The sequence below is a fragment of the Schistocerca americana genome, chromosome 2 (genome assembly GCF_021461395.2).
Source record: "Schistocerca americana isolate TAMUIC-IGC-003095 chromosome 2, iqSchAmer2.1, whole genome shotgun sequence".
NCBI lineage: Eukaryota > Metazoa > Arthropoda > Insecta > Orthoptera > Acrididae > Schistocerca > Schistocerca americana.
This window is the reverse complement of record NC_060120.1, coordinates 832,394,621-832,420,404: the sequence shown is the minus strand read 5'-3', so window position 1 is coordinate 832,420,404 and position 25,784 is coordinate 832,394,621. Positions and strand designations below refer to the sequence as shown.

The window sequence follows — 25,784 nt, the reverse complement described above, 5'->3', positions numbered from 1 at the left end:
TGTCCATTGAGTATGTGGGCTACACCATCTCTCGGCACGGCATCCAGCCACTAGGAAGTTTGGTCCAAGGTATCGTCGACCTTCCTCGGCCCGCTTCGCTGAAAGAGTTATAAGCTTTTTTAGGCAAGATAGCCTATTACCACCGGTTCATTCCCAGGGCTTCCACCATAGCCCGCCCCATGTATTGCCTTCTGCGCAAGGGTGTTCCTTTTGATTGGTCGCCTGCATGCGAGCGAGCGTTCACCTCGTTGAAGGGCCTCCTCACGTCAGCGCCTTGTTTGGCTACTTTTGATCCCCATAAGCCATTGGTCCTGGCTACAGATGGTTCACAGTATGGGGTGGGGGCGGTCCTGGCCCATCGCAACGCAGATGGTTCCGAGCAACCACTGTCGTTTGCGTCTAAAACTCTGTCCCGCACAGGCCCATTACTCCCAGGTGGAAAAAGAGGCTTTGGCCATTGTCTACGCTGTTACCAAGTTTCACCCTTTCTTGTATGGCACGAAGTTTCAGTTAATCACTGACCATAAGCCGTTGATATCGTTATTTGGCCCCGCCTCTCAGATTCTGGATAGGGCGGCCCACAGACTACAGCGCTGGGCCTTGTTCCTCTCTAAGTACCATTATGACATTCATTTTCGCCCTACCGGACAGCATGCCAATGCAGACGCTCTTTCCCGTCTTCCAGTGGGCCCTGATCCTACGTTCGATCGAAAGGAGATTATGTATTTTCATTTGGATGTGGCGTCCCGCCAAGCGGTTGATGGCATCCCGATCACTAGGTCTCGAGTCGCCCGGGAAACGGCCGCTGGCCCGGTTCTCCGGCAAGTAGTTCGCCTCATTCAGCAGGGATGGTCATCCCGCCCTCCGGGCCGGGCCTCGGACCCTCTTCGTAATTATTTTATTCTACAAGACTGCCTCTCGGTCTTGGAAGGAGTTCTCCTTCTGGCTACTGATGATACAGCTCCTCGCGTGGTTGTTCCTGCAAGTTTACGAAGGGACGTCCTCATGTTATTACATGCGGGGCACTGGGGTGTTTCCCGTACTAATACCTTGGCTCACAGACTTATGTACTGGCCCGGTATTGACAGAGAAATTGAGCACTTGGTGGCCACCTGTTCCCAGTGTGCGAGCCAACAGGCATCTCCCAGGGCAGCGTTCTCTTCATGGCCGCCGGCAACCCAAGCATGGGAACATCGATTTTGCGGGCCCGTTTCTCAATGGCTTTTGGCTCATTGTCATTGATGCTTAATTCCCGATTCCCATATGTGGTTCGCTGCTCCCCAACCACTTCAGAAGTTGCAATCCAGGCACTAGCAAAAATCTTTTCTGTGGAAGGTCTGCCAATCACCCTGGTCTCGGACAATGGACCGCAGTTTATTTCGCAGACCTTCCAGGATTTTTGTAGGCGCTTCGGTATTCGGCACGGTTGCTCTCCCCCCTTCCATCCACAATCGAATGGGGAAACCAAGCGCATGGTGCGCACATTTAAGACACAGATGAAAAAGTATGTGCACGAATTTCCTGCGGAGGAAGCATTGACGGTTTTCCTGACGGCATACTGGACCACACCAATGGGAGAACGCAGCCCCGCAGAGCTCCTCCATGGGCGTCAACGTAGGACTCTGCTGCACCTCCTCCGACCTGGTCCTCGCCAGTCTTCGCAAAACGGAGTACCTGGCTTTCCACTGGGTACGTTGGTCTGGGCCCGTGGATTTGGTCGCAATCCACGTTGGATACTGACAGTGGTCCTGCGCCGAAATGGCCGCCGGCTCTATACCTTGCAGGCGGGGGACCAGGTGGTACGTCGTCACCAAAATCAGCTACGTTTGGGCACTCACCCCCCAACTTCTCGGACACCGGCTTCCCCATTGCCGGCACCTGTGTTGGTTTCACAGGGGACGTTACCGCCTCTCCCCGCTGTGACTCTGCCTTGGCAGCCTCCAGTAGCTCCGGCACCGGCATCGCCATCGTTCGAGATGCCCCAGCGACAGCCGGCCCCCCTCGCAGGCCCGGTTTCTCAGGAGGCTGGTTCACCTGTGGTCGTCCCTTCCCCATCGTCCCCGCCACTGGGTCTTGCCCCTCCTGAGGTGGAACAGGATCCGGAGTTCGACAGCTTGTCACCCGTTCTGTCCCGGGCTCCGGTTGTGGGACGACGGGGGCCTCTTCGTGTGGGTCACTTCCAGGCGTATTCGAAGGTTCCGGCTCGAGGGTTGGCAGATCCCCTCGACTCCGGCCTTCCAATGGATGTGGAGGTCATCACTCCTGCCCGACACTCCACCTTTCGACGCAGTGGATCACAGTGGCTTCACCCCCCGAAGGAGGAGGAGTGCAGTAGCCACCAGAAAGATTGCAGGAGGCGCACATCGACACGGCGCGTCACGGACGGTAGTTGCCGCAAGTAGAGTCCTATCCACCAGAGGGCACGCGGGAGTTCGGATGCGACCTCTGCCAGCATAACAACAACAACAACTTTGGCAGCACGGGCCATGCTCAGTCAGTTAACATCGGGCATGCCAAGGACACGGTCCCGGTCTACCCTAAGTGAAGTGCTACGTAAACGTGAACAGTGTTACTACATGCATATTCTTTTGCATAATAATGTTGCCCATATTTTATTAAGAGATTGTACTTTGCACATTTATTTCCTTTGTATGTCCTTATATACTTGGCAAACTCTCCCCATCCCTTACCATCAACTAGCCATAGGAACTGTTCCTATTAATATACAGTAGAAGGTGAAAATAATTTCAAATAGCAAATTTTGCAATTGTTTCTAAAATGTACCATTTTCTCGATGATGTTTGCTGTATACTTGAACATTGATGTAAGTATATGAGTAGTTTGCATAGTCTAAGTTGTGTGTTCTACATGTTTCCTTTTTGTTACAAGCTTTCTTACTTTTTACTCTGGGTGATAGTATGTTCTTTACGTAACCGCCTGTAACTCTTGTCTTATGGTTGAGTGGTGGTTTGTCTTTTCAATTTAGTTCAATTCTGTACATAACATTTGTAATATTTTTCATTTTAAGAAATTTACACTGTATAAATGATGCAAAAATGCACAGTATAAAGATATAGTCTGTACTATAAAACGGTGCTTTACTTTTGTACCTTAAATTTATTTTGTGTTTCTTTCAGTCAGCTGTACAATATGGGAAAATCATGATGTGAAGAAGGCTGATCTTTCTGTGCTAGATATCAGTTCTGCTATTATAGCCAGAGTGGAAACTATGCCTGAAAATATGGACTACTTTTATGCAGGTAATATTTCAACTTCCACCTTCAGTCCACAATCATGCTGAGAAGGTTGCACAAAAAAGACATCTCTCTCTCTCTCTCTCTCTCTCTCTCTCTCTCTCTCTCTCTGTGTGTGTGTGTGTGTGTGTGTGTGTGTGTGTGTGTGTGTGTGTGTGTGTGTGTTTGTAGGAGGGGGAGGATCCCCCCCCCCGGGTGTGTGTAGGAGGAGGGGGGGTCCCCCCCCCCCCCCCCCCCCCCCCAAATGCTCTCTTCTTAACTTTTTTTGCCGTTAGGAGATTGGAGACAGATTGAGAGCATCTTGCTAACCATTTTCTTACTGATTAGAATGGACTGTGTTTCTTTTTATAAATTTATTTTAAGTGTTAATTAATCAGTTGTGCTGTGCTCCTTGAAAGATGTAGGAGAATATTAACATGCACAGTTCAAGAAATAGAATAAATTTTTGTACACTCATAATGACTTAAGCAGGCTCCTGTTCAGTTTTGAAGTAGCCCATCTTTGAGATGTATGCACTAAGCTCCAAACAGAACTGCAAAGAAATAGCTGTCAGTCACTTCGATATTCTTGTTCAGATACATCACAGTGTCTGAGAAACCAGCAAGTCATGTGGGAGCCCATCTTCTTACATTGAGTTTGGAACTATCTTACTCGAAACCTTTATCATCGAGTTCAGATATCAAAAAGGAATGCCAAATGGGAGTGAAATATTTCATTGTGTGGCTCATGTTGCTTTCCTGGCGTACAGTGAAGTCTCACTGAAGTCCCTGTACTGACTGGTTTTGCACCTGCTTTGTTGCAGTTTGCAGACTGCTGTATGAAATTCAGAATGCTGTTTCGTGGGAAATTTACATGCCTGTAGGTGAATCCAACTTTACATGGCAATCTGTAACATTAATGACCAAAGCACATATAACCATTATGTTTCACAGTCGAAGCACAGGCTGCATATGTCATTTTAACATCAAAGTATTGATCATTTTGAAGATCATAAAGTGCAGGCTACAAAATGTGCAAAATTTCCGTAACAGACTTTTGCAGACTGAAAAAAAAGTCAAATATTGGCCTTGATGTGTTCGCTTCACCTCCCTTTTTCTAAGGTAACTGTCGTGCTTTGTTTTGGCGTAAAAGTTTCATTAACACCAACACCCTGACTAAATAAGAGACCCAACTGATTTTAAAAATTACAAAACACAAGAAATAGTGTGCTTCCAAGTTTTTATTTTAATTTTTTAAATGGTACATATGTACTGATGGTTGAAACAGATAGATGCCTCCAGCTAGTTATTTTTCCACGAACGATTGATAATACATGGTGTATATGTCACTATGTAAAAGGTATTTGTGTTGGTGAGAAGTAACGATATTCTGAAATTTTCTTCTTGGCTCAGGTTGTCGTCCTCCAGTTGATATTGTTAGAGTATCCCACAGGAAGAATCATTGGAATTTTGAAGACATTCTATTGAATATTCTAAACTGAGGGAACTAACACTTTTTGTATTGGTTACCATGGTGTGTGGGAGGTGATGTCAGAGATGCGGCAGCCAAAGACTTGTGTGGGGTTACATGTATGTAGTAGGATTATGCCATCTCTGTGCATATTCTCCACTCTAAAGTGAAAAAGAAAAATAGTTTTTTGTGGGAGGAAGAGTCATTGCAAATGAGAACAAGCTGTGACCAGTAAAGCCAATCATTTGGCAATGTTGCCCATCTTTCTAAATTCAAAGATGGGAAGAAGAAATTCTGATTAGACTGAATATGCAATTGCCTCGCGACACGTGCTTTCCAAATAAGAGGATCCATCTGTATGGGATGATTTAACAAAATGTGCACTTTTCACTGATAAAAAGTCAGTCCTCAGATACACAGGGTATGCACCATAAATTTTATGTGATAAAGATATGTCCACACAATGAGCCTTTCATTGTATGCAATCACAGACGCAGCAGAATAAAAGGGCATGCACAAAAATCTGTGGAAAGACCGCATGTATGCATGGGCATTCTCGTATCCACAAGTTGCCTCAATGCAGTATCAGTCTGCTTTGAATCTCCTTCTTTGCTTGGGGGCTTGAGTTGCGCTTATTTCAGTGAAAAGGTGACAGGAAAAGAAAACGCAAAAGCGACTGTAGATAAGTAAATATTAAACAATAGAGGTATGAGAAGTACAAAGTGATTACGTTTTGTCTGCAAATTTTCAAGATGAGGTCATCGCGAGATTTTAGATTTTCAGCTTGGGAAACTACAGTGATAATGCTGACAATAAAATTTCGTTATCTATTAACTGGCGACTTATATACTTGTTTGAATTATTTATTTCTCATTTCAAAATAATGCTATCAAAAATGTAACTTGTGATATGGAATAATTGCATTTATTATTTAATCGTTCTATACCTCTTATCACTATAGGAAATGCCTAAGCTTGTGCTTGTTAGCATATTTTGTTTCTGTACAGTATTACAAATGGTTCAAATGGCTCTGCGCACTATGGGACTTAACATCTGAGGTCATCAGTCCCATAGAACTTAGAACTACTTAAACCTAACTAACCTAAGGACATCGCACGTATCCATGCCCAAGGCAAGATTCGAACCTGCAACCGTAGCGGTCGCGCGGTTCCAGACTGTAGCGCCTAGAACCGCTCAGCCACTCCGGCCGTCACAGTATTACAATTCGTATCTATTAGCATCTATAAGGACTGTTTTCATGTATAATTATGATTCATTCCATATACATAGTTATTTACAGAATACAAATAAATAAAAATAAAAGTGATTATTCCTGAAACTGATAGATACTTGTGGGAGGTCCTTTTCTGTTATGTGAAGGTTAGTTGACTTTCAGTGTGTCATTTTTATTTAGTCATGAAATATATCTAAAAACACAGATGATGTGACTTACCGAACGAAAGTGCTGGCAGGTCGATAGACACACAAAATTCAAGCTTTCGCAACAAACTGTTGCCTCATCAGGAAAGAGGGAAGGAGAGGGAAAGACGAAAGGATGTGGGTTTTAAGGGAGAGGGTAAGGAGTCATTCCAATCCCGGGAGCGGAAAGACTTACCTTAGGGGGAAAAAAGGACAGGTATACACTCTCGCACACACACACACACATCCATCCGCACATACACAGACACAAGCAGACATTTGTCAAGGCAAAGAGTTTGGGTAGAGATGTCAGTCGAGGTGGAAGTACAGATGCAAAGATGTTGTTGAAAGACAGGTGAGGTATGAGCGGCGGCAAATTTAAATTAGCGGAGATTGAGGCCTGGCGGATAACGATAAGAGAGGATATACTGAAGGGCAAGTTCCCATCTCCGGAGTTTTGACAGGTTGGTGTTAGTGGGAAGTATCCAGATAACCCGGACGGTGTAACACTGTGCCAAGATGTGCTGGCCGCGCACCAAGGCATGTTTAGCCACAGGGTGATCCTCATTACCAACAAACACTGTCCTGCCTGTGTCCATTCATGCGAATGGACAGTTTGTTGCTGGTCATTCCCACATAGAAAGCTTCACAGTGTAGGCAGGTCAGTTGGTAAATCACGTGGGTGCTTTCACACGTGGCTCAGCCTTTGATCGTGTACACCTTCCGGGCTACAGGACTGGAGTAGGTGGTGGTGGGAGGGTGCATGGGACAGGTTTTACATCGGGGGCGGTTACAAGGGTAGGAGCCAGAGGGTAGGGAAGGTGGTTTGGGGATTTCATAGGGATGAACTAAGAGGTTACGAAGGTTAGGTGGACAGCGGAAAGACACTCTTGGTGGAGTGGGGAGGATTTCATGAAGGATGCATCTCATTTCAGGGCGGGATTTGAGGAAGTCGTATCCCTGCTGGAAAGCCACATTCAGAGTCTGATCCAGTCCCGGAAAGTATCCTGTCACAAGTGGGGCACTTTTGGGGTTCTTCTGTGGGAGGTTCGGGGTTCGAGGAGATGAGGAAGTGGCTCTGGTTATTTGCTTCTGTACCAGGTCGGGAGGGTAGTTGTGGGATGCAAAAGCTGTTTTCAGGTTGTTGGTGTAATGGTTCAGGGATTCCGGACTGGAGCAGATTTGGTTGCCACGAAGACCTAGGCTGTAGGGAAGGGACCGTTTGATGTGGAATGGGTGGCAGCTGTCATAATGGAGGTACTGTTGCTTGTTGGTGGGTTTGATGTGGACGGACGTGTGAAGCTGGCCATTGGACAGGTGGAGGTCAACGTCAAGGAAAGTGGCATGGGATTTGGAGTGGAACCAGGTGAATCTGATGGAACCAAAGGAGTTGAGGTTGGAGAGGATATTCTGGAGTTCTTCTTCACTGTGAGTCCAGATCATGAAGGTGTCATCAATAAATTTGTACCAAACTTTGGGTTGGCAGGCCTGGGTAACCAAGAAGGCTTCCTCTAAGCGACCCATGAATAGGTTGGCGTACGAGAGGGCCGTCGTGGTGCCCATGGCTGTTCCCTTTAATTGTTGGTATGTCTGGCCTTCGAGAGTGAAGAAGTTGTGGGTCAGGATGAAGCTGGCTAAGGTAATGAGGAAAGAGGTTTTTGGTAGGGTGGCAGGTGATCGGCGTGAAAGGAAGTGCTCCATCGCAGCGAGGCCCTGGACGTGCGGAATATTTGTGTATAAGGAAGTGGCATCAATGGTTACAAGGATGGTTTCTGGGGGGTAACAGACTGGGTAGGGATTCCAGGCGTTCGAGAAAGTGGTTGGTGTCTTTGATGAAGGATGGGAGACTGCATGTGATGGGTTGAAGGTGTTGATCTACATAGGCAGAGATACGTTCTGTGGGGGCTTGGTAGCCAGCTACAATGGGACGGCCAGGATAATTGGGTTTGTGAATTTTAGGAAGAAGGTAGGGGTGCGGGGTGTTGGTGGGGTCAGGAGGTTGATGGAGTCAGGTGAAAGGTTTTGTAGGGGCCTAGGGTTCTGAGGATTCCTTGAAGCTCCACCTGGACATCAGGAATGGGATTACCTTGGCAAACTTTGTATGTAGTGTTGTCTGAAAACTGACGCAATCCCTCAGCCACATACTCCCGACGATCAAGTACCACGGTTGTGGAACCCTTGTCCGCCGGAAGAATGACGATGGATCGGTCAGCCTTCAGATCACGGATAGCCTGAGCTTCAGCAGTGGTGATGTTGGGAGTAGGATTAAGGTTTTTTTAAGAAGGATTGAGAGGCAAGGCGGGAAGTCAGAAATTCCTGGAAAGTTTGGAGAGGGTGATTTTGAGGAAGAGGAGGTGGGTCCCGCTGTGACGGAGGATGGAACTGTTCCAGGCAGGGTTCAATTTGGATAGTGTCTTGGGGAGTTGGACCATTAGGAGTAGGATTAGGATCATTTTTCTTCGTGGCAAAGTGATATTTCCAGCAGAGAGTACGGGTGTAGGACAGTAAATCTTTGACAAGGGCTGTTTGGTTGAATCTTGGAGTGGGGCTGAAGGTGAGGCCTTTGGATAGGACAGAGGTTTCGGATTGGGAGAGAGCTTTGGAGGAAAGGTTAACTACTGAATTAGGGTGTTGTGGTTCCAGATTGTGTTGATTGGAATTTTGAGTTTTGGGGGGGGAGTGGAGCTGGAAGCGGGAGATTGAGTAGATGGGAGAGACTGGGTCTGTGTGCAATGAGAGGAGGTTGAGGTTTGCTGGAAAGGTTGTGAAGGGTGAGTGAGTTGCCTTTCCGGAGGTGGGAAACCAGGAGACTGGATAGTTTTTGAGGTGGAGGGTGGCATGCTGTTCTAATTTGCGATTGGCCTGTAGGAGGATGCTCTGAACAGCCGGTGTGGATGTGGGAGAGGAAAGATTGAGGACTTTTATTAAGGATAGGAGTTGACGGGTGTGTTCATTGGCTGAGTTGATGTGTAGGTGAAGGATTAGGTGGGTGAGGGCAATGGATTGTTCAGTTTGGAACTGGTATAGGGACTGATGTAACCACCCCTGATGTAAAACCTGTCCCATGCACCCTCCCACCACCACCTACTCCAGTCCTGTAACCCGGAAGGTGTACACGATCAAAGGCTGAGCCACGTGTGAAAGCACCCACGTGATTTACCAACTGACCTGCCTACACTGTGAAGCTTTCTATGTGGGAATGACCAGCAACAAACTGTCCGTTCGCATGAATGGACACAGGCAGACAGTGTTTGTTGGTAATGAGGATCACCCTGTGGCTAAACATGCCTTGGTGTGCGGCCAGCACATCTTGGCACAGTGTTACACCGTCCGGTTTATCTGGACACTTCCCACTAACACCAACCTGTCAGAACTCCGGAGATGGGAACTTGCCCTTCAGTATATCCTCTCTTATCGTTATCCGCCAGGCCTCAATCTCCGCTAATTTCAATTTGCCGCCGCTCATACCTCAACTGTCTTTCAACAACATCTTTGCCTCTGTACTTCCGCCTCGATTGACATCTCTACCCAAACTCTTTGCCTTAACAAATGTCTGCTTGTGTCTGTGTATGTGCGGGTGGATATGTGTGTGTGTGCGAGTGTATACCTGTCCTCTTTTCCCCCTAAGGTAAGTCTTTCTGCTCCCGGGATTGGAATGACTCCTTACACTCTCCCTTAAAACCCACATCCTTTCGTCTTTCCCTCTCCTTCCCTCTTTCCTGATGAGGCAACAGTTTGTTGCGAAAGCTTGAATTTCGTGTGTATGTTTTTGTTTGTTTGTGTGTCTATCGACCTGCCAGCACTTTTGTTCGGTAAGTCACATCATCTGTGTTTTTAGATATATTTTTCCCACGTGGAATGTTTGCCTCTATTATATTCTAGTCATGAAATATGATTCGTAGATTAACATCCTCAGAGTTGGCAAATTTGGGAATTTCGTGAAAGCCAGAATCCACTAGAATGGAGGTTTTGTGGGAATATTTTTTGCATCATCAGTGTGCTTCATTTCTATTTTTAGTAGTTTGTTGAGGAGCTACACATACCGCATCATTTCTTTTGTTCAGATATAAGGCTGTTCAGTTGTTGTGCTTTTGAGTTGCCAGACAATGAATATTTGTCCACAGTTTCATATACACTTTTCACTAGATTGTTATTCTCAGTTTTCCCACTTCAGAACTTACGATACCTCATTATTCACAGAAATATGATCGGGGACTTCATCTAATATTTGATAATCGGGGCAACACATCTCGAATTTTTATTCAAATAATCTTCAGAAGCAAGTGTTAGATATGATTTCTTTCTTTGTCTATAATTATCTATAAACTTCAGCGTGCTTCCTTTGGAGTCAACAGACATTATTGCACTTAAATCGCTTTAAGCATAACCACAGCACACTACACAATCAAGCAGATACCGACCCAAGCTGTCCGTCATCTGCTAAAACACCCATAGATTCCCAGCAAAGGCAGGTAGCAGTAAACTTTATGCTTGGCCTCCATTTCCTGGAAATTATACTTGCACAAATGCGCATGTGTAGTTGCACAAGTGGAAAGTTACGGGCATGTGCACCTTTTGTAAGAAGACAAAACACACTTCTCTGGCTGTAGAAAGTTTTTATTTAAACCACGACTGGTTTCACACCAAATTAGGCGCATCCTCGGATGATCTAAACAGAGATTTGAAAGAAAGTATTTTACAATTTATTTTTTTTTTTCTTTTCACTGGCTTAGTAAATTTCTACAGCCAGAGTGATGTAACGTTTTGCATCAAGTCAGACCTCCCTAAACTATTAAATGGGAAATGTCAATGTGTAATAGAAATTGGTTTATCCATATTTATCAGTTGCCATTTACATTGTCTTCTTTCATCTGACAGTCACTTTTATTTCATATATTTTGTTTTACCACATTGTCTTTTTATCTCTCCTCTTGCTATCTGTTTTATTTATTATTCAGCAAAGTATTCTTGTGCAAACAGTCAAACACATTAAACATATGAAATTTTGGATAATAGTTACTGAACATATTAAATTTCTAGAAGTTTTATGTGATTTTTACATGATAGACTTTTAGAGATGAAAAAGGCTGTTAGTCTCCATAAATGATATTCTGCATCACCAAAACGAATGACAACAACTTGTCCATATAACTACTAATTTTCTGCTTCATCGTTACTCTATTAGATGTGATTCTTCTTAAAAAATTGTTCTTTTTCTGCTAAAATGCGTTTTGAACTAAGTTAATGTCTCCTTAAAACGGCCTTTCCTCTTCCGGAAAATTTGTTATTGGACTGTATATGATGACAACTGCTGTATGACAAAGTGATATATTAACATGCACTTCCAGCTGATACATCCAATTTAAAGTAAGGCCATTTAACATTTGTACAGAATATTGATTGTATAGATTCTGAAATAATGAATGCTTAATGCATGAAAAGTGAAGAATTGACTGTGTGTTAACAGCAACATAATTCAGTACCTTTCAAGAAAGGCTGTCAATGTGTCTTATGTTCATTTTACATTTCTGCCCTCAAATTATAAAAAAAATTCTAATGATTCATATTTTCATTAAGTGATTTTGTACTTGCTTCATTTTTACAGGTGTAGTAGTTTCCGTGGTGATTTCCCTGCTGCCTTCAATATGCCGTTTTGTTGATGTTTTATCAGAGACGCAACCAACAACTCCTATCAACACAGTTATGCTTGCCAATGCGTCATCATCCAGCACCCTGAATATTGGAGGACTACTGTCGCATTTTTCAGACTCTCTTATTTATATTTCTGAGGCTGCTGTTGGGGGAACATTATGGTGAGTAATTTTAATGCTTTGCTTGTACACTAAATGGAAATCTGTTTCATGTATCTTTTGGACTAGTCTGAAGACGCTAGTTCCGAAACAAGATTTTTGTTTGTTGAGATGTCAACTAGCTGAAAAGCCCTTCCAGTGTTGTGTATTCCTCACACTGAAGTACCACAGTAGTGGAGCCTTTGTCTCCACATCAGATGATGCTGGACCTGTCTACCTTCAGATCAGAGGACTCAGCTTGGCTAAGGGTTGGAGTTTCTGTGTTATTTTTCATGAAGGCTTGGTAGGCTACGTTGGAAGTAAGAAATTCCTTAAGAGTTTCTGTTCCATAATGACCTCATTTCTTTGAAGCAGACCAAAGTGCAAAAAGTTCTGAGTCGTAGGCTTCTCTACAGGACTTGCAACTGCCTTCTAACACCTCATCCGCCAAGGGGCGTGAGCAACCCCCCCCCCCCCCCCTCCCCCCAAACACATGCCTTCTACGTATTATCCAAGCTACACAAAAACAACTTTTTTTTGCCATCCCATTATAAATGGCTTCAAAGTGCTAACTGAACTCATCTCAGCTCTGGCATGTCAGCACCTCCATCCCATCACACAGTACCCTACCTACATAAAAGACACCAGTCACTTCCTGGAATGTCTTAAATCCATTCCCAGCGGTCTCCCACCTGAGATCTTTGCTGTCATTATTGGTGCAGGCTAGCTCTACACAAGCAATTGCCATACATACAGCCTCTCGCTACCTCTACTAAGGCAACATGAAAGGCTCCCTAAAGCCTAGTTGTCACTGTAGCAGACTTCATCTCAATCACAAGTTCTCTAGATTTGAGGAACATATCTACACAGAGGGGCCCACTATGGAAACAAGCATGGCCCCATTGAATGCTCACCTTTGCATAGTTCACATGGAAGAGGCATTCCTCTTGATCCAGATGCTGGGTCACTGACTTTTACAGATTTATCAATGGCATTTTTGTGGTCTGGAATCAAGGTGAAGAAGAATTCTTCCATCTCCTGTAACAGCTTACCTCCTTTTCCCATTTAAATTCACGTGGACCTATCCAAAATCACCTGCCTTGACATTGACTTGCACATCACTGAAACCCACATACAAACTGTAATTCATGTAAAATAACCAATAACCAGCAGTACTTATGCTTTAACAGCTGCTACATTTTCCAAATCAAACTCTCCATTTCCTACAGCCTAGACATTTGTGGCAGGTGTGTATGCTTCATCACTCAGTAAGTGCATCAGCCACCTCTACCTGACAGATCTTGTCCATAAACAAATCTTCCGGTCAATATGCTCATCTCACCTTCTGGCTAATACAGCTTCCACTTCGAACACACTCGGAAGTACAGCGTGCACACCCACACACAAACGCGCGCACGTGCCCACACACACACACACACACACACGTTTACCTTTAAAACATCCTTTCAAAACTCCGTCACATGTCTAGGTTACTATCCCTAACAATTCAGCGCACCCACCTGCTACAATTTCTTCAGTGCCACCACTGGCACATCAAAGGCAGATTGATGTGCAAAACCATATACATTGTTTACCAACTAAAACACATCCATTGCATGGTGTTGTGTATAGAAATAAGCCCTATGAAAATGGCTGAACTCTTGAATGAAGATAGTAGAATTGTGTGCTTTGGAAACTACTGCTTCAGAATTGCTGAGCGTACTGTACATCATGACTCAAGGGATCTGGATGACTTCTACACTGCATGGGCTTTTTATATCCTCCCGTCCAACATTAGTTTCCTTGAACTCCAGAAATGAGAACTCGCTTTCCAGCATATCTTTGCATTCTGCCACCCTCCTCAACTTATCCTCCACTAACTTACAATTCGAAGTACACTCTTTTTATTATTTATTTACTCAGTTATTTTCTTTATTCCTATTTTCTTTTTTATCCTTGTCTCCCCCACTCCACCTCCCTCAATCTCTAGTTTGTCTCTGCCTCATTCTCGACTTCTTAGCACTCCTCGGACTACTGATTTCTCTCCCTCTTAATTCATTTTTAAGTCCCACACAATCATCCTATCATCTTGGGACTGAAGGTGGCCTAGTGCTTACCAGTGCACAATTTTTAACCACCTCTTTGTGTTCGGAATATCACCACCTGGAGGTGAGCACTGGCCAGCCATTCAATTTCTTTATAATTTTTTTAATTTCCTAAAGTGCATTTTCCATGAATAAGTCTGTTCGTAAGATTAAGTGGTAAGGCTTTAGATGTTAACCAATTGTAAGCCTGTTCCATTATTCTCCTGCTGTGTTTGGGTTCTTTACAAATATATTCCCGTCATCAGCGATCATCACAGTTTATGAACAGTCCTCCAGTGTCCAGGTATCTCGTTTTCGTAGGTCAAGAAGGGGAGCAGACTTTGAGTGATGCCATTTGTAGTGTTTGCCCACTCCAAAGTTTGTTTTATTGTGTTAATGTTTATAGAAGAGGCTGTGGTTCATGTTGTTGCAATTAGACACCATCTAAGGAAGCAGGCTTGATTTAGGTCAGAACAGCATTCTGGCACTTCCCCATGGAGGTTTTTTGAATTCACAGGGACATGTTGGCACTGGAGATTTAAAATATACTGAAGCACCAAAGAAACTGGTATAGGGTTGCATATTCAAATACAGAGATACGTAAGCAGGCAGAATAGGCGGTGTAGTCGGCAACACCTATATAAGACAAGAAGTGTCTGGAGCAGTGGTTTTGTACGGTGACTGGTAACAGTAAACTTGTTGTTTCATTTAATGTCAATAACAGTCACAGTAAAGCCTAATCTAAAATGTTTGCATTTAAATGTTATTTTTAGCTGCATGTTGTGCCATGTTCAGCTGCATATTTGTGTCACAGGGTGGTCCACATGCTCTTGGCTTCAGTTTGCCAGTGGCATTTCATCCTGCGGGACAGCTGGTTGACCTCTGGGCCAGTATAAAAAGCTGTGCAATGACTGCAGCAGAGCTGGTACATAATGTGGCTGCTTTCACAGGTGGTATGGGCTCAGATGAGTCAGGGTAAGCATGTGACAGGGCTGGAATAGGAAGTGCTGGATGGGTGAATTGGGTAGATCTTGCACTTGGGTGTTCCACAGGGATGTGATCCCTGTAGTAAGGGGTTGGGAGAGGGTGTGGTGTGGGGTAGACTAGGATGTTGGGAGGTAAGGTGGGTGATGGCATACCACTTTCGGTGGGGTGGGAAGTATCTTGGGTAGGATGTCCCTCATTTCAAGGTATGATCATAGATAATCAAAGCCCTGACAAAGGATGTGGTTTAGTTTTTCCAGTCTGTGGTGGTAGTGGGTGGTGAAGAGTGTGCTCCTTTGTGGTCTGGGGATTGGTGAGAGGATTGGGGGATATGGCATGGAACATCTGTTTATGGACTAGGCTAGGAGATAGTGTCTCTCTGTGAAGGCCTTGTTGATACCTTCAGTATACAGAGCAAGGGAGTTTTTGTCACTGCAGATACACTGTCCCTGGGTAGCCAGGCTGTGTGGGAGGGATTTTTTGATGTGGAAGGGACGGCATCTATTGTCAGTTGGTTGGTTTAATGTGGACAGAGGAGTGGATGGAGCCATCAGAGAGGAGGTGGTTAATGCTGGGTTGAGGAGGACCAGGCAAAGCGGATAGGAGAGAAGGTGTGGAGTTTGTGAAGGAATGCAAAGGGTGTCTTGGACCTGAGTCCGTATCATGAAAATATTATCAGTAAACCTAAACCAGACCAGAGGTTGGGGTTTTGGGAGGTTACGAAGGTTTCCTCTAGATGGCCCATAAACAGGTTGGCATATGAGGGTGCCCATGGCTGCTCTGCAGATTTGTTTGTATAACTTCCCTTCAAACAATAAGTAGTTGTATGTTTTGATAAGGTATATGAGAGAGTGGGTTTGGAGTCTGAAGAACATTGTGAAACGTAGTGTTAAGAGCAGCAAGACTATGGGATGAGGGATGTTGGTGTATAAGGAAGTGGCCTAATCAGTGACAAGTAGGGATTCAAGAGGTAATGGGATGGGGATGGTTGAGAGTCAGTGAAGCTAGTGGTTGGTATCTTTTATGTGGGAGGCTAGACTTTGGACAATTTATTAGAGGCGTTGGTCAATGACAGCCAAAATTCTTTCAGTGGGGGCACAATAACCAGCTACAGAGGGGTATCCAGGATTGTTGGGTTTGTGGCTTTTTGGGAGCATGTGAAGGTGAGTGTTGTCACAGGGGTGAGGAGAGAATTGGATTCAGGGGAGAGGTTCTGTGAAGGCCTAAGGGTTAAAACAGAGATCAGAGGTTATGTTAGACTTCTGAGATGGGATTACTCTCACAGAGTTTGTAGGTGGAATAGTCAGATAATTGCAGAAGCCTTCCGCCAGGTAGTCAGTACAGTTCATAATGAGAGTGATGGAACCATTGTGTTCAGGTAGAGTGATTAGTTTAGGATTTGTTTTGAGCTCGTGTATGGCTATTCTTCCTTCTGGTGTAAGCTTGATGTTCTTAAGGAAGGACCTAGGGAAGGATGGGCAGGCAAAGTTAGAAGTCGGGACTTCCTGGAAAGTGACCAGAGGGTGATTAGGTGGGATGGGAGGAGGGTTACAGTTGAATAGTGGTATGAACTATGAGAGGCAGGGGTCAGCATTGGGATTAGGGTGGCTTTGGTTGGAAGGATTGGTGGCAAAGGGGTGTTCCCATTGCAGGGATCAGGAGATGGGTTTAGGTGACTGACAAGTCCAATATGCTAAATTTGGGTGTGGGCTAAAAGTGAAGCCTTTGGATGGAACTGAAACTTTTGTTGGGTTGGTTTGGTGGAAAGGTTACTAACAGTGCTTCAGGAATGTTGTGGCTCTGAATTAGTGGAGTCTTGGTAGGGAGGTTTTGGGCCATGTGTGAAGTTGAAAAGATCCTTCCCACCCCCTCACCCCCCTACTAAAGTGATATGCATGTGCAAGATCCTTCCCACCCCCCTCCTAAAGTGATATGCCATCACCAACCCAACCTCCACAACATCCCATTACATTCCCATGCCAGTCCCAATCCCAACCAGCCAGGTGTGATGCTTTCCCACCCAGCACTTCCTGTTCCAGTCCTGTTAAAAGTTTATCATACCCCATCAGAGATTAGGCCGCCTGTGAAAACAGCCATGTCATATACCAGCTCATGACGACCAATCACCTGTCCACCAGGATGAATGGCCACTGACAAGTTGTGGCCAAGAACATGGTTGACCATCCTGTGGCACAACATGCAGCTGTACATGACATGCTTGATTTCAGTAGCTGCTGTACAACCCAGACCATCTGGATCCTCCAATCTATCACCAGCTATTATGAACAGATGGGCATTATCCTTAAAATACATTTTCCACTTCTGAAATCATTCTGGCCTCAACCTGCAGTAACCTACTGTCCTATCACCACCTCACTATATTTGTTTACTGCCATCTGCCAACCCATCCATCTGCCTTTCTGCTTCCATGCTCCTCTCTTTTTCTGCTCCCCCCTCCTCCCCCACCTCACAGCCTCCCAATGTGGCATCTTGGCAGTCTTCTCATGCCTCCATTAGTTTCTGTATGCTCTGTCAGCACTCCTAACTTTCTCCACCCGTACCTTGCTATCTCCCTGCCGCACTCCAGATTTCCACTCACAAGGGAATTGTCCAATAAGACTCGTCGAAACCTATCCTGACATTTTGTTACAGAGGAAGAAGACAACGAAAGAAATGCACTGTCAAAATTTTAGCTGATAAAAAGCATTGTGAGTATTAAAAAGAAAATAGCTGAAAATTGCCAAATTTGTAATGCTCCAGGCAGTAGTAGAAATGTACACACCTACTGGCGCTGTAGCAACTGCGCATGCACAACTAAGAACGTACACAGCTGAGGTTGGCTGTGCATTTGTAGACATGAAACATGACACAACCCGTAATTTGTAAAGGCCATCTCTCAAATTAGCCACTCAAGAAACATCTATTACAAATTGTCAGTTGCTTTTTGCAGTATTGGTAAGTTTTGACAATATAGATAAAGCTGAATTAATATTTATTGTGCTTTCGTAAGGCATGCTTGCTAATAGTACCTTTTTTTTTTTAATCCAGTTTCACAGTAATGTGGAATCCAGTTAATGTTCTCAATTTAGCAATGGTGAAATATGAAGAATGTGGTATCCAGCCAACATCACCTACTTCTCCTTAGGATGTACATATGTGTCATTTGTTGGTTGATTTCCTTGACATTGATTCGTATGATATGGACATTTCGTTTGAAATCGTGGATATGTTGGAAGAAATAGGAAATAAATGTGACAATTCCATGAATTGTGGTTTGGGTGATGTCAGTTGTGCCAGTAACAGTTCTGAAGAAGAAAACCTTCCAAGCCTAAAAAGAACACGTACTGTAACAGCTTTCAGTGACAAAGAAGAAGAATGAATTACATGAAGTAAGAAATATGCACCAAACAGAAACCTGAAAACTGTGTGGAAGATGTAGACCTGCTTGTGAGAGGCTATGCACTGTTACCAAGAGAGATCTACAAGGCTGGGCCCTCCAAATGGCGTCTGACATGAACATAACAATTTCCAGGCTTCATCGACCTGGCTACACAGGTTCAAGAAATACAGAGTAGGAAGTCATAAAGTTACCAAGTTTATGTCACATAAAAATGTAGAGCAGCTGCCAGTGATAGACTGTGCTATACAGAAATTCATAGCTGACATAAAGGCGAAACTTGCTATTATTGCTGTAACTGCTGTTTATAATGCTGATCAGTCAGGTTTCGTAAAAGAGCTGCATGCACACCTGCACTTCATCATTTTGGGGTGAAAAAACGAGTGTCGGTTGCCCAATCAAAGAGTGCAATGACATATTCATATATGATAATGCCAGTAATAAGTATGATTGGTTTGCTGTTTATGCAGCTGTATATCTGTCTTCAAGAACAGCAAGGCAAATTATGACCAAAAATAAAAAATGGACTGTTTAATTGCAAAAGTCTTGTAATCGACGTATCAAAATCAGTAAAGATGTAGATGTAATGTGGAGTCTGCCTGGAACTACCAGTGCGATTCAACCTGTCGATAAAGAATTTATTCGACAGTGGAAAGCATTGTTCGGGAAATCATCAGGCAACATAATTTCCGATACCTCTCTCTCATTTCAGGTTTATCAGCGGAACAGTATTCTTAAGCTGCAGTCATTTGTGTATTACCAGTTTCCTTTGCCACGCTTTACGAAGTTGATCAAGTATGCCTGGTATGCAGCACATTATGCAAAACAATGGCCAGGACCATTTCTGACTCCATCCCAGACCTGTCTAAATAAAACTAGTGGTTACTACAAAGTGCCTGATTGCATCAATTTTTCCTTTGTCCAGTGCGCCTGGTGCAAGAAAAATGTTTGTTTTTGTTATTCAGTAGACACTTCTCACTTTTGTGATGTCTACAGGTAATAAACAAACAAGTGTTTCACTGATAGTCAAATGTACATCATTCAAACATTATTATAAGGAATGGCCTACAGGAATTGTTATAAAATGTAGTACTACAAGACAATTTCATTTCAACAAGTTACAAATGCTCATTGATGACTATAATTTGTTGAAATGAAATCTGGTACAAAGGCTAGGCCGCACGGCATCAGCCGAGCGGTCTAAGGTGCCGCAGTCATGGACTATGTGGCTGGTCCCGGCAGAGGTTTGAGTCCTCCCTCGGGCTTGGTTGTGTGTGTTTTTCCTCAGGATAACTTAGGTTAAGTAGTGTGTAAGCTTAGGAACTGATGACCTTAGCAGTTTAGTCCCATAAGATTCCACACACATTTGAACATTTTTGAACAAAGGCTAGGGCGTGTCCCATAGGTGACGCACATTGGCATGGCCCGGTCAGCGTGAGAAATATGCATAGACATATGTGCAGTTCAAGAAAGATGGTGGAGTTGGAGCAAATCGCACAATATTGGATGCGGTTACAAGCTGATGTATAAGGGCACACGCAGACCAGCTAGTGGGATTGGCATCATAGTATCATCCAAGTTTGACGGCAATACGACTGAAGTGCAAAGATATGATGATCGCCTGATGAAGATTGTGTACATCACAGATGGCAGAAAAATCCACTTTTTCAGTGCCTAAACTCCACAAACTGGCCAAGCAGCTTCCACCAAGGACGCCTTTTGGAGGATGCTTGATGCAAAGACTGCTGAAGTGCCCCCCAAAAGAAGATTACATCTTCATTGCTGGTGATCTGAATAGGCACGTAGGGTGCAGAAAGGAAGAACATACTGCTCACCGTGGGCATGGATTCGGAGAAAAAAATGACGGTGGGCAGTGTATCCTCGATTTCTCAGAAGCTCATAACCTGGCAATTGCGAACATATGGTTCAAAAAGCATGACACATCTAATTGCATATTATAGCGACACTGATGCCATGCAGATTGACTACATCTTCGTGAGATGCCGTGATCTCAAAGATGTGCTTGATGCAGTGGTCATCCCCTGTGAAACAGTTGCGACACAACACCGTCCATGGATCTGCTACAAACCAAGTTGCCAACAAGCAAGCACATTGATCTCACAGGACCTGCGAGAATTAGATGGTGGAAATTCAAGGATAGGGAAGCCAAAATCACAGCCCGAGTTACTTTGCCACCAGTTACCACAGTTAAAGAATGCTGGGAGAAACTGAAAGAGTCTGCTCATGAAGCTGCACATGCAATTCTTGGGATAACATGACAAAACCAGGATATTGGAGGTTCGATAGAAATACGTGGCTTTGGTATGACACCGTCAAAGACACAGTGATGTAATGCATACAGAACAGCCCAAAGAGATACAAAACAGGTTATAGCAGCAACCAATCCTCATGTTATGCTGATCTATATGCAAAACTTGACACACGTGAAGGAGAGCGGGACTTACATCGACTCACAAAAACAAGACATCGCAATTCGGAAGAGGTTCTACAGAGTCAATGATGAGACCAGTAATCTGCTAGTTGACTGGAAGAAGGCCAGAGAATGATGACGCAGTTCCTTCAAGATGATCTCAACAGAAGAGTTCCTCCATCCACCAATACCCACCGGCCACACTATTGAATGGCCCGCAAGAGAAATTGCAGTCAAAGAGGTCAAGACTGCTTTGAGGAAAATGAAGCCTGGGAAAGCCACTGGCGCAGATGACCTTCCAGCAGAGTTATGGTGTTCCCATCATGTCAGCCAAATGGTTAACGGAACTCTTCAACAAGATAATTGATGATGGACAAACACCAACTAATTGGCAACAGAGCACCACCATGCCTATCTTCAAGAAGAAAGGAAATACCTCTGAGTGCACCAACTACCATCCAATTCGACTTCTCCGTCAAACCATGAAAATCTTTGAGCATGTTCTGGACCAAAGGATCCGTGAGATCACACAATTTCCAGAAACCATGCTGGATTTATGAAGAACTGCGGCACAACTGATGTGATTCATGCTGCAAGACTCTGTCGAGAAACATCATGAGAAAGCCAAGCTGCTGCATCTAGCATTCTTGTATCTCGAAACGGCCTTTGATTGGGTGCCACACAGTCTCATCTGACTAACACTTTGACAGCATGATGTGCCAGAGCAGCTTATTAACTAGGTGCAGTAACTTTATGCACAGCCCAGAAGTTATGTCCATACAACCTCAGGATTATCCAAGGACTTCCCCATCCCAGTTGGCATCCATCAAGGTTCTGCAATATCACCACTTCTGTTCATTCTCGTAATGGACACCGTGACAGCTGATCTGCACTGGCCATTACCATGGACCCTACTTTATGCTGACGACATGATACTGGCAGCAGAAAACAAGCTTGATCTGCAGAGCCAAACTCAAAAATTGAGTGACCGGTTGGCTCAACATGGCTTGCACTTCAATTTGAATAAAACTGACTACATGACATCAGACAGGCATGAAATAGAATCTGACTCATGTGAGTAAGTTTAAGTACCTTGGTTCCACAATCACTGTTGACGGCCGATGCACCGAAGAGGTGAACAACAAACGGAGTCACTTGCGACCGCAGGATGAAAGATAATTTAAAATCAAAAATCTATCCCACTGTCATCTGACCAGTCGCATTTTATGGTTGTGAGTGCTGGCCGACACAGTTGAGACAGAATGCCACCTAAGTGTGATGGAATCGAAGATGCTAAGGTGGACAGTGGGCCTCACTAAGTTAGATCACGTTTCCAGTGACAGCATTAGAAAACAGTTTGGTGTTGCACCGATCCAAAACAAGATGCATGAGAGTTGTCTTCGATGGTTTGGGCGTGTTTTACGGGCTGGTGATGACTCTATTGCCAAGGTGGGTTACGTTCTTGAAGTTGTCGGCAGAAGATCAGAAGGACGAGCTAAGCAATGTTGGGCTGATACGATTCATAAAGACCTTAAATGTGTGAACACCCAACCAGATGCAGCCCGTGACAGAATGAAATGGAGACAATGGACCCATGTAATGGACACCGCAGGCATGCAGGACAAATGCTGAAGGAAAAGAAGAGGAAGACAAGTCCTCATTGATAGAAGTCATTTGTGACATCAAACACTGCCATAATTTTATTTTCTCTGCTACCTTTTTTATTATAATTGAAAGTGCAAGAATTGAACTGTCGATATGAAGTTATTCAAAAAAATGTTTGTATAGTTTAAGTCAAGTTTTCACCGGAGCAAAGCATGAGCAAAAGAGAATTCTGTCTGGTGTACCTAGTAGGCCTCTTGCAGGTCTTTCAACTGGACAGCACTGCAGCTACTTGTGTGTCCCTAACCTTCCCCAGTTACCTAATTGGAAAACTGAGACCTGCAGCGTGGCATCCGAACCACATGTCTACTGTAGCCACTCCAACATCTGTGAGAAGTGAATGCTCGGTTAAAAATCATATTGAAAAGTTTGTGGTCTGAACGGGATTTGATCCTGAGCTCTCAATGAAGCGCGTGCTTTGCCGCTAGACCATTTTTGTTTTTTGGGGGGGATATGAACATTAGACCTTACACGCATAGATGAAACACTAGCTGTGTCACCTCTTGAAATGATGCTCGATTTCGGTAATAAGAGTTCGGTTTATAAATTTCCCCTAAGTGGCTATGGGAAGCCAGGGTAAAATGGCAGCCGACACACAAGGAAAATTTTGGACCAGTGCTAAGGAGAGATGGTGATGCAATTCAGTGTAAAGTGCAGGATCCCCATTCATGTCACGCTTCCATACAAATTGAGACACTTAAATTCTTACTCCCCTGTGCCATTTTGCATACTCTCTCAAGATCAGAGTGCTCGCCATGCATAATAATCCTCACTGAATAGCAAAGTTTCACATTGTGCCTCTAACAAGTATGCCGAATATTAGCTCCAAAAACTAACAACACAACATTCATAGGCAATGCTTGCTACCTCGTGTTCTCTTCCGTTCCCTCTAGCGCAGATGATTCTACCCATATACAAGCGGGGTCTGTGAACTCCGGATAATTCCGTTATGCGGCGATGCGTGAGTAATTCGCTGAGGTAGGCAGGGCTGTACAAACAGCTGTTATAAGCTGTTCTCGGTGCATCAAAAATGTGTAACTTCAACATTTTTTGCAAAATACTTGCAGTGCCTCTTACCAGCTATTTTGAAATTCATCTTTTTGGGCACTGCTGTCATCAGGAAGTTTAATATCATTATTCATTTCCTGCATAATAATCCAAATTGTCTTTGTTTTGTTCTGGGAAGTTCTGCATTTTTTGTGAATAGTGTACGGTCTTAGGCCATGTGATGACAGGAAAGAACAAGTTTTCAGGTAGTTTTACTGCAGTCACAGAATAAGTACACAGAATGCATCTGTGACTTTAGAGACATGGAAATGCAGAAAAAAGGCATTGACCGTATTTACAATTTGGGAGCAGGTCTTTGTAAGTTCATCTCTGTAACAGTATGTTACATCTATTCATATTATGATAATGAACAGTCAGGTTTTATGTTATTCATTCAGGATTCCCATTGTGCAGGGGGCTCCTTGCTGTGGTACAAATTGGTGCAGTGGACATTATCAATAGGGTGCATCAAAGTAACATGACTGCTAGCCAGCGAAATTGCAGTACTACAATAAGACACATTGAAAGCAGAAAAAAATTGTTCGCAGGATTTGGAACTTTTACTTTTTTCATGAGGAAAGAAGGGAGAGGTATTTGGGAAATAGGAGAAAGTCACTCGGATGACAGGTTGAAAAGGATCCAACTGTGGTTGTACCGGGGAAGACAATACTGAAGTAGGAGCAACACTTTATGCCTTCTTTTATCTTTGTCTCTCTTTGTCTTTCCAAGGTGTTTTACCCTCTCTCTTTAACCTTCCCCAACTTATCCCTCTTTCCTCCTTGATGAGGGAATTAATAGTTCCAAAAGCTGAAGTAGTGCCGTGAACTTTTGTGTGTACTAAATATTTCTGTAGGCAAGTAGTGGCCGTATGTCTTATATTTTCATATTTCTCTCAAGAGAACTTTCCTTTCCTGTTTGGTAAGCAAATATAACATTTTGAAAATCATTCAGCTTGATATGTAGCAGCAATTAGTCATCCTCAGTTTTGATGTAGTAATTATATTATTATTTTAGCACTTGGTGGTTCCTTGAAGACTTACCCATCCTTCAATGACCTATCAGTACAGTTCTCAACAGGTGTTGGAGATCATTTTCCATTATAAATTTTTATAGTTTGCAATATGCTGAAGTTGGATGTACTGTAAGATTACATATGCTCTTAAAGTATAAAGAATGTTTTTATACAATTTTACAAAAGTAAAGCAACTGTTTTACATATGAAAGTGTTGTTTCCAGAGTAGTACCATAAGCTTTTCATTTTTTCTTTTTTGCAGTGAGAGGATACTTATATGGATAGCAGTTTTCGAACGATTTGTGCTCTCTGTCTTGTTTTTCTTTTTATTGGCTGTGGCAGAACGTACATTTAAGCAACGTTTTTTGTACGCTAAATTGTTCTCACACCTGACGTCATTCCGAAGAGCAAAGAAATCAGAGTTGCCACATTTTCGTCTCAACAAAGTGCGCAATATTAAGACATGGTTATCTGTGCGTTCATACCTCAAGGTAAGGGTTTCACAAATCAAATTCAGCTTGTCTGGAATTTTATTTTAATATGTTGGCAGATTTCATTTTTTCTCGTAAAGAAACGTTTGCACCAACTTCAATTCATTATTAGATGTAACAGCCAAGAAAGCCACGAGCTCATGTAACAATGATATTAATCGTATGTAATCACAAGTATCCATATAAAATATTTTAATATCCATGCAGCGTCTTTGGAAAATTAGTGAGTGAAGTATTTGTCAGCAGTATGTGTTCATTTCACCTACAACTTGATTAAAACTCACCCCATCAACTTCATCGCTGCCATCATCTTGGTATTAAAATACAGTGAAAGTCTTTTGCACTGGTGCTCCTTTTCACTGGAAACACATGGAGTGAGTTACTTGCATATTTGTTGAAGTTTTAAGAAACATTTTTATGCAGCTCACTCTTTTGTTTTCATGTGTTTATTTTTAGCAACTTCACTTTGTAAGTCCAAGGTGGGCTGTATCTTTCCACAGCAAATTTGGGAATCTTCAGCTTATGAAACTTCAGTACTTCTGAATTGCTCAGTTTTGAGATTCAGAGAGAAAATCATTAGTGGTTTGCACATTATGTAACCACTCGTGAACAAACCTCAGAGTATTTTTGGAAATAAGAACAATACTTCCCTTAAGTGAACCCAGGCTGTTCATTTCCTCCACAAATACCTGATGTTAGTTAACAGTGGAAAGAGATTTAGACCAAGTAAATTAGGGATGATTAATAGTACTAGAATACCACATT

General features: G+C 43.5%; 1 protein-coding gene across 5 annotated transcripts in view; it reads left to right on the top strand.

The window, feature by feature from the left end:
* The window catches only part of LOC124595478 (protein phtf), a 191,902-nt gene that overhangs the window by 134,147 nt on the left and 31,971 nt on the right, over positions 1-25,784 (top strand). For all 5 annotated transcript variants that reach the window (XR_006978211.1, XR_006978210.1, XR_006978212.1 and 2 more), the window contains 3 exons: positions 3,138-3,260; positions 11,728-11,935; positions 24,791-25,019. Coding sequence is in view for 1 of the 5 variants with exons in the window: in XM_047134237.1 (XP_046990193.1) it covers positions 3,138-3,260; positions 11,728-11,935; positions 24,791-25,019 (560 nt within the window). In the remaining 4 variants the exon portion in view is untranslated. The remainder of the gene's footprint in view (positions 1-3,137; positions 3,261-11,727; positions 11,936-24,790; positions 25,020-25,784) is intronic.